The sequence below is a fragment of the Talaromyces stipitatus genome, genomic scaffold, assembly GCF_000003125.1.
Source record: "Talaromyces stipitatus ATCC 10500 scf_1105507295555 genomic scaffold, whole genome shotgun sequence".
NCBI classification, from domain to species: domain Eukaryota; kingdom Fungi; phylum Ascomycota; class Eurotiomycetes; order Eurotiales; family Trichocomaceae; genus Talaromyces; species Talaromyces stipitatus.
The window spans coordinates 2095105-2111047 of record NW_002990116.1 but is presented as its reverse complement, the minus strand read 5'-3'; the positions used below and the strand labels follow the sequence as shown (position 1 = coordinate 2111047).

Here is a 15943-nt window from a genome sequence, read left to right as displayed (position 1 = left end):
TCTTCGGCGAGGAAATCCTCCCAGTGTAACTTCTTCTGCTTCCGGATTGTGCCGTGATATTCTTTTGCCGTCTCTCGCGCTCGCTGTCCAAACTCAGGGACTGCATGTCCTGCTTTACGCTAATCTTGCCTGGTTTTTCCAATAGGTGTATATTCCGCGAAGCTGTGTCAGGTCTGTTGTGCACCACCGCTTAGCGTATGGAGATGGCTTTGCTCACGGTATCAGCTCTGTGACCGCTTCAGTAACTGTTGCCATAAGACGGTCAGTCTGGAGTTGAACTGTGTCTCCCAGATCAACTGATTGCAAATTTGCAGTAACTCTAGCTTTGATTTTTGTCCATGGTGCGTTCTTCCAGAGCAATCTATCACTTGTAGGTCGTATCGACCAAAATAACATTGCCTGATTCCTTCTCGTATATAATAACCCCTAACGTCTGTCTTTTCAATTCCATGTACGGTGGTTGCATAACTATGATGGATATAGAGTTCTCATCATCCACGTAGCACGGTTGGAAATCATGGCGGCTTATGTTGAATGTTTCTATAATTGAAAGCACCAACCAGTTTTGGTATAAAGCTCTCTAAAAGCCGCAGTTGTGTCCCAGTCGCTGACGTAGTCCGGCGAGATGCCGAGCGGAATGTGTCAGATAAGCTGGGTCCTCTACGGCTTATCCTGGGGTGGTCTATGTGCGTATGATTCCGTACTGCTTACGTTGAGTGATATAGATAGGACAAGAAATTTTGACTAACAAGAATATATGTGTCCGCTGTGTTGTTCTGTGTCCTTACATGAGGTTGAGAAGGCAGTTCTTATATAGACGATTCTATGAGCATAATTCGCAGGGGTTCAGCTCGGCGGTATGGAACAAATGTGATACTGTAGGTGGTGCCGGGTTTCCCTGAAGCCAACAAGACCTCCAGATCGGTGCGTTCTGATTGACTGCCTCACCAATTCCTGGCTACTAATTGTCTGAAATGTAGATGCCCAAATATGTGCCTTGAAGTGAGTGACTGACCCTCGAGATTAAATGTCGATCTCTTCTGCCAGGATGGATGTTTGGAATATCTGACAGAATGTGCTGTGGATATTTTGGCGCTTCCGCTCTCGTATACTCATGCATCTGAACCTCTTGTAGCAGTATTAGTACTTAAATGCTCACTATGTTGGTTTCAAATGGTATCCAAGGCTAGATTCTCTACTGGCTGTGCAAAACTTCGCCAGAGACCTGTACTGGTGATGCTAGTCGATCGTTGTACGAAGGCATGCTATATTAAAGACCAAGCTAGGTGTGCCGTGGAATCCAAGCATTTCTCAACGCCACCAAGCACACGAATCGCTATAAGGGCCAGGAGACAGAGCAATTGAGCCACAAAAAAATAAAAGCTATCGAGAATCATGCTTAGGCGACCCAACGATGGTAACAACTGCCCCGCCGTACGTTAGGTCAAAGTGAAAAGTTGAGGGAGGTTGACATAAACCCTCCTCTCATTCTTGGAAGGGTACATGTCCGTGGATCATTCAACACAATGTGGCCTGCGTGACCGGCATAAAGTGATCAAAAATCTTAAAGCAGCTGGGACTTAGGCCGTGACCCTGTATCTGAATTTCATGGTTATTATTTTTCGGTTATAGCTGTTTGCAATAATCGTACTCGGTCTTGTATTCTTTGCTCCTCATGCCATGATCCACTAAGCTACTTTTATATATTTCGAAGACAGGTTTTTTTCGGAATGCGTATTGTATGCCATGAACGTAGCTATAACCGCGATATGACTGTCAACGTGAGAGATTACCTGGCTGCACCCCGCACCTCAACTGGCCTTCCCCGAATATCTTTCCCACAGTTCGTAGCGCTTTCCAGCAAACTGACAAATTATTCCCACGAAAAAAGCTACTCATAGACTGAATCGGAGTAAGAGTGGATGAGAAACAGAATATGTATTGTTCGGCCAAAAATGGAGCTCCGGCAATGGGCGATCGTCTGGAAGACGGCATAGTTCGAGTTGGTCAGTCTTCCTAGGGGCATTCAAGAACCGATTGAATATTCTAGCAACCAATTGCGTCTTGAGAGTTCAGATGGCATTCGCAGAAACGGGTCGATCATTTGTGGGAACGACAAGTCGCGTCCTAGGAATTGCCTGGATGTAGGAATCGATCTCGATTTCCCGGGAACGAGTGACTCACGCAGGGCTCACTGAAAGCGGAAACCTCCCTGATGAATAGCTAGTGGATATATGGGGGTCAAATTTGGTGGGTTATAACACATGGATATTATGCGGGTATGTGACTGTGCTCTTTAGCGCAGGCGTTTCGAAGCTAAAAATACCTACGTATGTACTGCAACTCATTTCTTTCTCTCGCGTGCACGACTGACAGGTAATGATAGAGGCTTGTTCAATTGGACCTAGGAACCCCAGCGAAAACCTATGACCTTCTCTTCGACAATGGTTCCGCAACCCTATGGGTTTTGAGTGGTAACTGTACTGACCAATGCCCGAACGCTAGTGGGTAAGTGAACACATTGATATGACGAGAGCTAACAGGAGTAGAACGCTGATTACATTAATTAGACACTCACGGACTACATATAATCTTACATCCACTGGTGAGGCGTATTACAACACTACGGACTCCATTGTTTACGATGGAGGCAAAGTATTTGGCTATCTCGTCTCAGATATTGCCGAAGTCCCAGGCACCAATGTTCCCTTCTGCCAGAAGTTCGCTTCTATTACATCTAGTACCTGGGCTGCGCTTGGAGCAGACGGATTCTTGGGTCTGGCGTCAAGCACAATTGCGTTTCCTAACACGACTGCGCCGTTTGAGAATGCAATACAACTTGGCCTCCTGGACCAACCCCGGTTTGCCATATATCAGGGTACCGGGATTCCCACGGTAGCAAACCCAAGTCCTGAAAACAACGGCGTTTTGACGATGGGTGGGAGTCATGAAGACGTCTACGCAGATGGCGAGGTTGAGTTTGTTCCCATCAACACGCCGTTCCAGGTCTACAAAGCACAGTTCCAGGGCGTGAGTGGGAGCAACCACTTTGCTAATCAGAATGAGCAACATGGATCACTAAAATGGGATGGTGACGTAGTTTTCGACACAGGTAAGGCTCAGTTCCCAGCTTTATTTGCTTGCGACTATAGGCTAACGTGTGGTGTGTATGATAGGCTCGGGTCTTATTAACCTACCAGAGAGTCACATTGCGGCAGTATACAACATGGCCCCATGGTCTTACGGCCAACTTATGACTGGATATCGACCACTATGTTCCGATTTCAATAACACATGGTCTCTCTCCTTTACCTTCGGCACTGATGACACTCATAAAACTTTCACGCTTTCGGGTGATCAATTGGCGACACCTGGATATGTGGACGATGATCACTGCTTCCCACCATTCAACTCATGGGGTAGCAACAATACTATTCTCGGAGCGCGATGGATGAGCAATTTCTATTCTGTCTTCGATTTTGGATCGTTTGAGCCGTTGGGATATGATCTTCGCATTGGCTTTGCGCCATTGAAGGAATACCAGCCCATAGTCTAGAAATCTCACCATTCGCTGATTTATTTGTAACAAACTTTACACTCATTACGATAGTCGCCATGCTGAAGAATCGCTCTAAGCAAGTTTCTCACTATGCCTGAATCCAAGATCAATAATATAACCCGTTAGAAGCATTCTAGTATCAAAGGGTGGTTCTTATGTGTAATAGTCCTGGAGTGGAATATACTATGGTGCAAGAAGCTCTTGAAAAAGACAAGCTCTTCAAATGTATTATTTCCCGCACTGTCTTGTAGCGAATAGGATTTCCAGATATTTACCTAGCAACAACTACATATGGTTTGTGGAAGAGTTGGGTGCGTTATAGTGTACGTCTTCCTCTTTCGAGAGACCTGTCTTAAGTTCCCATTTCTCCCTGATGCCCGCATCCAGCCAACGTGCATGGACACGGTAAACAACTGCGAGATTATCTGACCGTGAACCCTAGCAGAATCTTACTGATAATATTAGCGAAATATTTTTCGACCCCGGCTAAATGCTAGTTTGCCCTGGAAGCAAAATTTATTGATTTTGATACTGAGGGTTCCCAAGCTCGGGTAAAGACTATTCCCGAGGCCAAAGAACCTGTTCAACAGGCCCTCTGTAACATTGTTGTAGTACTGATTTTAAAAGTACCTGAGCGGTGAAAGCAGGGCATTACGAATACGGTGCTTCGATAAAGTTCTCTGTCGTTGTACGATGTTCCTATTCTCCTTTTCTGACTATCTAAACTACTTCTACATTGAGCCCGGGTCTAGCCCGTGACATTGGTACAGGAGCGATACCGTCAGCCCAACAAAGTACTCGATAACAAAATAGGGTCACAGTGAGAACATATTATGTAAGATACCTAATATCCCCTTCTATTCCTTCATCCGTCCGCTCTTTGATTCTGAATCGGCCCTGAGGGAAGCAGTACCCCCTAAATTCTAGAATTATGGCAATGCCATGAAAACATCTAGAAGCTTCAGGAAGTTCGGTGTTCCAAGCCCAGTGACTGGGTCCCAGCCTTTAACTGCGCTGAAGCCCTGAGTACCGCATCCAGGATTATTTCCCGTTAATATCTACCACGCCAATCAGTTATCTGCTAAATTGTCCGCCATCAGTGAGTAATATATACTTACGTCCGTAAAAGCTTCAGGATGTTGGTACAAAACTGGGTTCAAGAATCCAACCGGGCCCTTGCCAGCGGCTATCCGGTGCTCGTTGATCAAGTTGATGATGCTAGCAAAAATAGGAGCTGAAGCACTGGTGCCATATTCCAAGACGGGTTTTCCGGCCTCGTAGACTGGTATATTCACGCCGACAGCAGAGACATCGGGATATCCTCGACCGGTTCTATTGTAGTATGGTGTACCGTAAATCGTCAAGTTGTCATAGGGAGGAGGAGTGTTGGTGAAGTACGAATCTAAGGTCGCTTTTTGATAATCTGGAGCAGGCCAGTGGTTACTGAACCCTCCGCCGGAATAAAAGTCGCCTCCGGGTATTGAGGCAGCACTCTCGGAGAGACTCTCTCCAGGGTTGATCTGCAATCTTCAGTTGCATGGACACCATAAGAGGGTAGGGTATTGCTTACCTTCGTCGCACCAACAGACGTTACATAGGGGCAAGCAGCAGGCCATCCAGGCGAGAAAGCACCAGGATTAGCTGCAAGCGTCGTCTTGTTAACATTATCCGGATGTATACAACCACCAGACGCCACACCACTGTCTTGGGAAGCGTAAATGATCGAAACGCCTTGGAGACCGAGCTTCATGTACTCTTGGCATTGTCTATTAATATAAAAGTAAGAATATGCCCCTTCTGCAATCCCATATGATATAGAGATGACATTCGTCGGCTTGTAGGCTCCACACATCTCTGGCTTATCCCAGGTGCCTGGTGCAACCCATGTCTCATTAGGAGGGTTTGGCCCAGTATCAGGGTAGCTAGAGCATATAGTTAGAACTAGTTAGGGGATTTATGCATCGTTAAAGTCCGACACACGTAATCGGTAGAGTTTGTTGGAATTGACATACTGAGGATCGAAAACAGGATCATCTCCGCCTTCGAATGTGCAATATGACTTGAAGTAAATAATCAGCGTAAAATTGCCTTCACAAGAGTGACTTGACAAAACTTACCGCGTCGATGGCGTCGAGGAATGTGTTTGCAAAGCCTTGATAGGTCTCGATCGCTTTGAGATCATCGACTTGAAACAAGATAACATCTTGAGGGTGAATCAGTGGAAAGATAACTGCCATGTCAAGATTTGACTCAACACCTCCTTCGCTGGGTAAGGGAGCAGTGCCACCATCAACTCCCTCAAGAATTGGATGCGTTCCGTTTTTGATATAAGGCGCAATGGCCGCGAAAGTCAGATCAAGATCCTCTTGGTCGTAGTAGTCGCCGTCCTCGAACAGACCGAACTCGTTACCAGATATGCTAGAGTTGCTGATGGGAATGTCATACAAGGCTACCTCTCGTTAGAATACTCAAATCTTATGCAATTAGACAGTGTGGATCAATCATGAGAGAATATGCGTACATCTGATACATTCAGGCTTAACAGCCTCATGACATGCCGCCCCAGCCCAAGGTAGCTTATCAGTTCCGTTCTGAGTTGCAGAAGGAGTAGCGCGTCTCATTATTCTGTTCTCGCTCTTCCTCGATACTCTAACTGTAGAAACAGCTGGTGTGATAAAGTCGATGTGTTGCTGAACTGCATGCGGAACGTGATACTCATTGCACCCGATGTGCTCTTCCCTAGTCTCATGATGCTGGTAGACATGGTACTCCGTAAGCAGTAGAGACTCCAACTCCTGGACAGTAGCATTAAACTTGAGCCAGCTGTGACCAGCAGATACAGAATGTCTATCCAGGTCAATGCCGGAGTTGTGGAGCCATTCCCGAACATAAGAAATAGATTTGCTAGAAGGCCTGAACATGTCGCCAACCTCTTTCGCGCTCAAATACTTTCCATAATTTTCGGACTTGGGGGAAGATATTTCCATCAAAAGGTCATGACCCACATGGACATCTTTCTGAGCTATGGCAACTCGCACAGGCAGCGTCATATCCGGCGATACTCTCGATCGTTTTAGCCATTGCGGCATATCAATTCGCTTCTCATGACGAACATGGCCATGCGAAGTTGGGCTTGCAAGGGAAACCCCAATCGCAAGAGCGAAGGTTGCAAAATCTAAGAGTTTCATTTGCGATCATGCTAGAAATGGCATTCCAGAGCATATGCTAGTACGAAGACTGGAGTTGGCGGTAGTAGTCAATTTATCTTAATTTCACTATCGGTCATAGTGTATCATGGTAATATCTAACTATAGTATCTCATTTTTGAGCTGTCCTTCTCCTCTCTCGGCAGAAATATATCGGCAAAATGCCGCTCTTTGGAAACTAGTCGTATCTTGGAAGCCAGGGTCATTTATAGTCAACGGTGTGGGTTTTAAGACACGGCATCTTTTTAGTACAGTAGGAGACTAGGAGTGAAACACTGAATCACACCCTACGGGGCAATATATCCACCACTAACTCCGACTGGGCCCTTGCACACGTATTTTAGCACTAAATTGTTGCTAGATTAGTGATAAGCATTGTGAAATATTATCCTTAAATAAGTAATACTTGAGAGGTTAGAAGGTTGTCTAAATAAATCCACAGTCAGACTAATGAGCAGGGTTCGTGATCAGATCAACATCTGTTGGTTCGTCTGCATTTATCTGGTGACACCCTATATTGACACCTAGGTTGAATTTCGGTCTCACTCTTACCAGTGTGTCTACGATATCTAATCCTGGAAGAAGTAGAACACTTTCGCAGCCGATTAGCGACTTTCAACTTCCAATTCACTAGTTGTGCTGTGGCATCAAGACAAATTTGAACTTGATGCAGTGCTAGAGTGTATACTGACTATACTCAAGCAGAGGTCAATATCTGAGATTAGCTACACAATCAGAAAGGAGAAAGCGAATGTAGGGGAAGAAATAGACAACGGATACAGTAATCTCATTAGAAAGAAAGCTATATATGTATGTATTCAAAACGGTAGGCTGTGATATACAATTATACCGATATCCGGGCCTACGGATTTCCCCTCGGAGCAAAAACTGCCAGAAGTAAGCCCCATAAAGGGTGTTAGTTATCTATTTGCTCTATCTGTGGCATCAGATACTCCCATTGGCTATCATCCTGTTTGGAGCGCTTTGTAACTCGCCCTGACTTGCGCCTTTGAGTACTGTTCTGGTCATGCAGGCGGGTATTATCAGGCAAGGGAATCTCATCCTCTTCATTTCCTTCTTCATCTTCATCTTCCTCTTCCTCCATATCAACCATAGGAGCTGCCTGTCAAGGTCTCTTACCGGGCGCAACTGCGGTTAGGGGTTGTGTTGGTTGAGTTGGAACATCCTAGGGATCTTCTTCTGTATCACTTATTGGATTGAATTCAGTCTCAAACTTTATTAGCAGCATTTTCCTCAGTCCGCGTCTGAATCTCTTGTGTGGAGATATACTCTTCTAACAGGGCAAGCTGTTCAGATTCAATCTCAAGCCTAGATGTACACATAAATATCACTAGGTCCTGGATTGTTCTTGACTTTAAAGACCCTCGGCAGTAATGGCAGATATCACGAGCTGAGTTGAACAGTCGTTCCACACCTGAACCAGTGGCAGGAACAGTAAGAACATCTCGGACAAGGCGGGCGAGTACTGGGAAGTTATTTTCATTCTCCTTCCAGAATACACGTGGACTACACGGTTTGGTCGGACCTATGGATAATTTTAGTAAAGGAGGGTCGGGAGAGAATGTAAAATAGCTTACTGCTTCCGAGATATGGTGTGGGTTCGTCGTTTGTATTGGCCTCTGGTTGAAAGGGTAGTTGTAAAGCAAGTGCCATGTCAAGATCAGAGATATGGGCGGCTGTGGATTGAATATATGATGCAGGCTGTGTAGCCTGTGCTTCCAGATATCGCTGTTGATAAGGCTTAAAATATTTCTCTATACTTCTGCGATCGGTACACTACTAATGATAGTCGAAACAGCTATGTGGTAGTGGCCTGGAAGTATCCCTCTTCTTTGCAGTTGTGAAGGGGTTTGGACTTCATGAGCATGATATCAAGCCACGGAATGAGATTAGTCTTAACAAGGCAACATACGTGTGGGGGACCTTTTACATGAGTTGTCAATCCTACTCATCACTTGAATCCCGTATGAAGCTTACGTACTTTGTTGACCTTGACATCTATGATCGCCAAAAGCTCCGTCCTAGTATTCTTTCTTAGCTTGACTCATGGTCGGAAAGCCTTTCACTTCGTGAATTACGCAACACTGTTTGTGGTTGTTTCGGTGGGCATAGCCTTGGTAATAGAGCGGGTTTTTCGCTGCCATCCATTCTCGGCAGCGTTCAGGTTTGATACCCTGAACACTCGCTGCATCGGCATCCTTCAATTAGCCCTGTCTGCATCCCCCTATAATATCATTACAGATTTTGCAGTCCTACTGATTCCTATCCCACTTTTAACTCGAATGGCTCTGCCTTTCCGACAAAAGTTAATACTTGTTCTCACCTTTGGTGTCGCTATTTTTGTGATCCTACTGCACGTCATTCATATTGTTGTTCGTGAGCGTACCGCCATATCAGCGATCAAGCAAAACACCGCAACTACTATAGGGGATATTAAAACCGGAGATTATACTTGTTCGTCCATCCATGCCTTTTCGGCCTTGCTTAATGTTTTAACCAGCTGCCTTTGAATAATAGGGTCTTCTGCAGGCTCATTCATATGGGCCACCGTGGAAGTCAATACAACTCTGGTTTGTGCTTGTGTTCCAAGCCTGAAACCTCTCGCGGCTCGGTTCAGTCCATCTCTACTCCGGAACGCACGGGAAAAGTCTCAAATGGAGAATGGAGAGTTCAAAACATCCCCACAGCCGAGCGGACGCGAAAATGTTGCGGGTGAGATGATGGATGTCATCACGTCTCGTCCGACAGAAGGAGCAGAAACTGCACAGATTCCTGAGGGAGAATCTGGTGATTCATTTGAAGAAGAACCGCCAATCATCAACGTACTGAACAAGAGGCCGGCGTCGATGCCGAAACTGACTAAGAAGGAATCTTTTCCTCCCAATGTGCTAATCTCAGCAATATTCTTTTTATGGGGGTTTTCATATGGCCTCATCAATATCCTTGATCTCGGATTCAAAGCCGAGGTTCAACAGAACCCGTGGGAGCTAAGGGGACTTCATGCAGCCTATTATAGCGGCTACTTGCTAGGAGGCGTCTTACTAGCCCGACTATTCTTGAAAAGACTGGGATTTGCAGGGGCTATCATCGGTGCTCTATATATATACGCCTGTGGAGTACTTACTTTCTGGCCTTCAGCTGTTTTAGCATCCCTGCCGACTTTCATCGTATCCAATATTGTGGTAGGAACTGGGCTAGCGGTGCTAGAAGCAGCAGCAAACCTTTTCGCTGCTATTTGCGGACCACTCGAGTACTCAGAAATACGACTATGTATCACCCAGGCCATTCAGGCTATTGGCAGTGTTTCTGCTAAAAAATTTGCCCAGAGAGTCTTATTCAAGGACCCTAACAATGCTACGGATATAATTAGGGTACAGTGGACATATCTAGCTATCGCTTTCCTCACTGTACTTCTTTCAGTTCTCTTCTATTACCTGCCTCTTCCTGAAGCGCCGAACGACGATTTAAGGCAATTAGCTGCCCAGCGTCCTGAAAATACAACTAAACTTTGGACTATGCCAACCTGTTATGTCACCATGGGAATAGGAATCTGGTCACAACTATTCTATGTCGCAGGGCAAGAAGCACATAATGTCAACTTTAATGACTATTTGGTCTTTTCGAGACCAAGGTAAGTCGCATATTTGTTTTTTTTTCTAAGGCGACCATTTTCTATACTCAAAACACATCTGACTATAGTTGGTTTAACTGACAAAACATTTTTTACCTCCAAGGTCACAGCTCACTCCAACCGATTTTCAATCCATCGGAAATGTCCTATTCGTTCTTGGTCGTCTCTTAGTGCCCTAACTATAGGGTTAGTCCCTCCGGGCGTAATAAACATCATCCATTCAGTCCATATACCGGAAGATAGTCTAGAACAAAGGCAAAATGGATCATATTGTGTCAGTCGCAGCGTCACAACCACAGGATGTAATTATTTCTCGGAGTTCGAATTCCAACTTTAAGGTCAAAGGGCCTCGGGCAGGCACACATGTGGTTGTAGCATAAATGATGAATCGCATCATATCGGAGTCGCTGGTTGGTACGTACACTACCAGATAGATAATAAGTATCTAAGATGTGAATATTTAATCGCTGAATACTGGGCTATGCTGATTTCCAATGAACTGAGGCCACGTAGCTCTATGAGGACCATTGCTCCTTTTGCAAAAATATTTTCCGGATTGGCTATAAAGTTGTTAAGATAAGTTACTACAATGGTTCCTCAACTCAGGAAAAGTGCGCAACCTACATGCAGAGATTAGATGATTCCCCATACTATCTAGCAGCGCGCATTCTCAATCCACAATATCGGATAGCTTTTTTAAAGGATGAGAACGGGAGGGTTACCACTGAAGGAGAAAAGAAGCTCTATATCGTATAGAAGCTCTGGGAAATATTCCGCGACAAACTACCAATTTTCAGCTGTGCTGTACGAGTGAAAGTGTAGTCAAGCATGCTCTTCAGCTAGAGGAAAATCTCTCTACCTTCTATAATATTTTTATCGCGTAACTAATCATATATTTATATTATTATCATATCGTGTATCCTTTTTTATCATTTTTCATCCATTTTAGTATTCATGAACTTACTAAAAAACATAGCAGTAGTAATAGGATTGTAAATCTCTATGTGAATATTTGCCAAGAGATTTTTTGGGGCTGTCGGATAGTGGTCGGATACGGCCGACACTGTCAGCTGATTGGCCTGTCGGGCCTATCAACCGCAAATCTGATCCACTGCGCGGGCGACCATCTTCAACAAGTTCAACAACCATCAAACAAGAGGCCCTGCTCAGTCTATCGACAGCTTCTAGAGCAGGGACCTATTCGATTACGATCTGCACTCCTTTCAGCAGGCGTATAAGCGCTCGAGAAATTCACCTTTTTAGCACGGACCGCATTCAATCATTTCTCTCGTCGAATTTCTTCCGCGGACCTTCGATGACCACGACCAATGCCTAAACTAGGGAGCGTCTTGGGCGCAACCCGTGGAGGGCACAAAGATGCAGCCAATTCAGGACGTGGTGGACGAACACGTGGAACCGGCGCGATAGGATCCAAATCCCAGTCGAACCGTGGCGCAACTCGAGGACGTGGACGAGGCCAGGCTCGTGGTGGCCAGTCTACAGCTAGCGATGCTGGGGTCTCTGGTGGAAAGGAGTCAGGATTCGGAGCTCCATCTTCTAATTCACCGTTTGCTGCGATCAAGAATGATACTGCCGCGATCTCGTCACCATTCGGCGGACCGCAAAATTCTTCTGGATTCGGGAAACCATCGCCTAACCCAGGAATCATCGCCTCTAATGGTTTTGGAGCACCTTCTTTCGCACACCAGCCCATAGGGAACTCAGTTCAGTCAGCGAAGGACCCTCGTCACAAGGTTGCTTCACAAAGACGCGTACCTAAAGAAGAAACAAGTGAACCGACCTCGGCGGGGACTAGTACGCCTGTCGACTATCAGGAACGCTATGAGAAGGTACGACCAACCCAACAGATATCTACAACGGTGACTAATATATTTGTGTTTCTGCGAAGTTGAAACTTGACCGGGTCAAACAACGCGAAAATGCCATCAAACAAGGTCAAATGGCCGATCCCAACCAACCAACTCTGTTGATCAAGGCCATAACTCCCGTGGGAACGTGTACCACAATGTGTCCAGAATTCGAACGCGTGGAGAGAATAGTTCAAAAAATGGTTGATAGAGCTGAAAAGGTATAGTTTGACATGCTGCGATAATGTGTTTCATCCTACTGATAATTCAAACTTGAATATAGAGTCTTGATCCGACCACCGATACGTTCGAAGTCAAGGAATTGAAGATGCTTAAACGGTTTAGGCGATCTGCGGCAGGCTACGATGAACAGCTTCCATCCGATATTCGCACACCAAACACCCTCCTTCAAACCATGAACTACCTCATACGCCATGTCGTCAGTGGTCCCGACCCGCTCGGTCTAATCCATAAGTTCGTTTGGGATCGGACTCGCTCTATAAGAAATGATTTCTCTGTTCAGCAATTGACGAAGGTCGAAGATATCAAAATAGCTGTTAAGTGTCTGGAACGCATAGCCCGCTTTCACATTGTTTCACTACATCTACTCTCTTCACCCGACAACGAAGAACAATTCGATCATCATCAGGAACGGGAACAACTCAACAACACAATGCTGTCTCTAATGCATTACTACGACGATAACAGAGAGCGCATGAACTTTCCGAATGAGCCAGAATTCCGGGCATATTATATTGTCTTGGCAATCCACGACCAGCGCCCAGACGTGGAAGACCGCGTCCAAAAGTGGCCGAAAGAAATTCTTCAGAGCCCAAAAGTACAGATTGCCTTGGAACTCTTGGCAGCTGCGAATAACTACTGGGAATATTCGGTCGTTTTGGACGAAATGCGGCCCAATGCAATTTCTCAAGGGTTCTATAATAGGTTTTTTAACCTAGTAGATTCGCCATCTGTGTCGTATCTAATGGGTTGTGTTGCGGAAATCTACTTCAATAACGTCAGGCAGACTGCTATCCGGTCGATTTGGAAAGCGTACTGCCGAGTGCCAACCTCTCAGCAGAACAGAAATGAAGAATGGACTATAACAGAGCTCACGCGCGTACTTTATTTTGATGATGAGTCACAAGCCGAAGAGTTCTGCGAAGAGCAAGGTCTTCAACTTTTAGAAAGAAACGACGGTGCATTATACCTCAACTGGGGAACAAGCAGCATTGATACCGTCGGTACGTTCGACTATTTGCTCAAATTAGCTACCTGACCTAACTCGGCTTCTAATAGATTTCGCACCATCATCACAACATTCTTATTCCGATAAATATGTTGAAGTGAAACGTGGGGGTAGAACACTTGCAGCCATCATTCTTGGATTGAATATCAAACAAGCGGCCGCTCGGGGTATGATCGATGTGTCTTTTTTACCGACTAATGATTACGACACTCCTATCGAAGAAGACGAGAACGAACTTTTCGTCACTCAAGAGGATACTCCCATGCATCAGGAGCCCCCAACGCTATTTCAAATTCCCCGGGCCTCGCTTCAACCTACCACTGAAGTTGTTGCACCCCAGGTCACATCTAAGGGGCCTTTTGAAGCATTCCAACCGCCTGCTGCACCAGTAACAACCCAGGCAACCACAGCACCGAATATTTTCTCATCCAGTGGTCCCGCAAAACCTCTCTTCGCACCCAGTTCTTTGTTTGCACCATTTTCAGATACTTCAATCGAAAAGCCATCGTCACCCTTCCATACGCCTACTCCAACATCAATTCCTTTCCAAGGCACTGCCTCCACAAACCCGCCCAAGCCATTATTCTCATGGCCAGCCTCTACTCAGAGCACATCCACAACATCTTCGACCTTATCTACTACTACCACCGAGCCCCCAAAGACAAATTTTTCGTGGCCAGCTGCTTCTCAAAGTTCAGGGCCGGTCTTCAAGGCTCCCGAACCCGCAGCTCCTATTACAGAACCGAAGCCATCACCCTTGTTTAGGCAATCGCCCTTCTCCACTCAAGAGGCAGCTCCAGAGGTGGTTCCTGCGGTTACTTCTAGCGAAGCACCAAATTTACTGTTCTCATTTCCGCCAAGTAGTCAGCCCTCAAAGATAGAAGTCAAGGCGCCTGGTATTTCGACGACCACACAGGCTTCAGAATCACTATTAAACAAAACACCATCACCCTTCGCCTTTCAGCCTCCATCTTTCTCGACTACATCGAATATATTTAAACCAGCACAGGAATCGATCTTCTCGAAACTACCACCACAAAAATCACCGATCACAATTACGCCTACCGAGATCCCGCCACCTACAAATACTTCGAAACCTCTATTCTCATCGCAGCCAGACAAGCAAAGTCCTTCCGCAGAAGCAGAACTCGCAACTTCTCCAAAGCCACAGGTCGCTTCGCAGTCATTGTTCCCTTTTGGCCCTCCCGCTGCCGACGCCGACTTAGCTGCGAATGGGCAGCAAGAGCAGGCTACTGAAGTAGACCAAGAAACAGAGGTTCAATCAGAGCAAGAACAAGCTCCTGTTGATGAATTTGTTGCAAAGAGTCCCTTACCGAAAGCTGAAGCCTTCTCTAAGTCGGAAAGCTTCATTGATGAGTCGTCGGCGTCCCGCAGGTCCTGGATCGAGACACTAAGGCAGTCTGCAATACAGAATCGAGCGTCCAAAGCAGGCAAAAAGCGGCCATTGGAAATCGAAAAGGATGAGGCCTTGCAGGCTCGAGAAGAGATATCACCATTGATCGATGAGCCACAAGTACATGGACAGCATGATGAAGAGACTCCTAAGCCAAAGCGCGCCGCCCACCAAAAGCAAAAGAAGACATCCCTTGCTCTGGCCTCTATAGCACCACTCCCGACACTTCCGATACTTGAGAGAGTCAAGGAGCTGACGAAGGCCAAGCCGCCACGAGACGACGAAACTGTGTCTTCCAGGACATCTCAAATCGACGAAGATGAAATGATTCTATCAGCAGCACGTATCGCAGCAGAACAATTAAAAAATGGTCCACGGCTTTTCGACGGATCTTCCGATTATACCTCCTATACTCATCCCTTCCGTTCTTCTACGTTCGGGAGAAGTGTCAACTCTGACTCACATTTATTGTCATCTTTGTCATCTTCCGTATCATCTTCGTCGCCTTATGCCCGCGTCAATGGATACGACGTCGCACTGGCGCCCGAAACGCCCCTTGGTCTTGGTCGCACTCTATCCCGGACCGAACAACGTCTAAGACTCACTGGCGGAAAGGGTCTGGCATACAAACCACTACAATTGACTCCGGAAAAAGCGACATCGAGCAAGCAATCTAATAAAAAAAGGAGTCTGACTTGAACAAGTACCCTGTTTGGCGGAAATATTGTATTGCTCGTTTTTTGTTTCTTTTCCATTTCCATTCTTCCTTTATGTACATAAAAGACGTCTCCGGATTGTGGATGATACTGCACTAATGGAGTTATTGGTTTGGATTTATCCTGATACGCGTATGTACATCAGTCAAAGCATGGCGCTGTTGGTCTAGCTAGCTACGATACCATTACATTGAATCATCATGGTGGAATGTAGGTTACTTTTCCTATTGTACATGACTATTCGATCATTTGAAATCGGAATGCGTTAAAAACGTTTTA

At 45.8% G+C, this 15943-nt stretch overlaps 5 protein-coding genes across 5 annotated transcripts, besides 3 other annotated features; 3 read left to right on the top strand and 2 right to left on the bottom strand.

The window, feature by feature from the left end:
• Positions 1–86: part of a mobile genetic element that runs on past the window's edge.
• A 2178-nt stretch (positions 87–2264) lies between these two features.
• Positions 2265–3556, top strand: TSTA_118910 (aspartyl protease, putative; the record flags this gene model as incomplete). The annotated part of the gene is made up of 4 exons (XM_002482074.1): positions 2265–2279; positions 2387–2508; positions 2571–3112; positions 3177–3556. 4 exons carry the CDS (start codon positions 2265–2267, stop codon positions 3554–3556), a joined length of 1059 nt encoding a protein of 352 aa, XP_002482119.1.
• A 671-nt stretch (positions 3557–4227) lies between these two features.
• TSTA_118900 (protease S8 tripeptidyl peptidase I, putative) lies at positions 4228–6747 on the bottom strand (the record flags this gene model as incomplete). The annotated part of the gene is made up of 5 exons (XM_002482073.1): positions 4228–4617; positions 4678–5079; positions 5130–5481; positions 5663–6008; positions 6081–6747. The coding sequence occupies 5 exons, from the start codon at positions 6745–6747 to the stop codon at positions 4489–4491; spliced, it is 1896 nt and encodes a 631-aa protein (XP_002482118.1). The 3' UTR covers positions 4228–4488.
• A 934-nt stretch (positions 6748–7681) lies between these two features.
• Positions 7682–8439, bottom strand: TSTA_118890 (uncharacterized protein; the record flags this gene model as incomplete). The annotated part of the gene is made up of 3 exons (XM_002482072.1): positions 7682–7888; positions 8001–8311; positions 8364–8439. The coding sequence occupies 3 exons, from the start codon at positions 8437–8439 to the stop codon at positions 7682–7684; spliced, it is 594 nt and encodes a 197-aa protein (XP_002482117.1).
• Positions 7824–7867: a sequence feature (GA-rich).
• Positions 8115–8279: a mobile genetic element.
• Positions 8440–9068: 629 nt separating the features above from the next.
• On the top strand, positions 9069–10596 carry TSTA_118880 (uncharacterized protein; the record flags this gene model as incomplete). The annotated part of the gene is made up of 3 exons (XM_002482071.1): positions 9069–9240; positions 9304–10417; positions 10521–10596. 3 exons carry the CDS (start codon positions 9069–9071, stop codon positions 10594–10596), a joined length of 1362 nt encoding a protein of 453 aa, XP_002482116.1.
• A 1149-nt stretch (positions 10597–11745) lies between these two features.
• On the top strand, positions 11746–15879 carry TSTA_118870 (leucine permease transcriptional regulator (SAC3), putative; the record flags this gene model as incomplete). The annotated part of the gene is made up of 4 exons (XM_002482070.1): positions 11746–12267; positions 12327–12506; positions 12569–13529; positions 13585–15879. 4 exons carry the CDS (start codon positions 11746–11748, stop codon positions 15645–15647), a joined length of 3726 nt encoding a protein of 1241 aa, XP_002482115.1. The 3' UTR covers positions 15648–15879.
• Between the last annotated feature and the right edge of the window lie 64 nt (positions 15880–15943).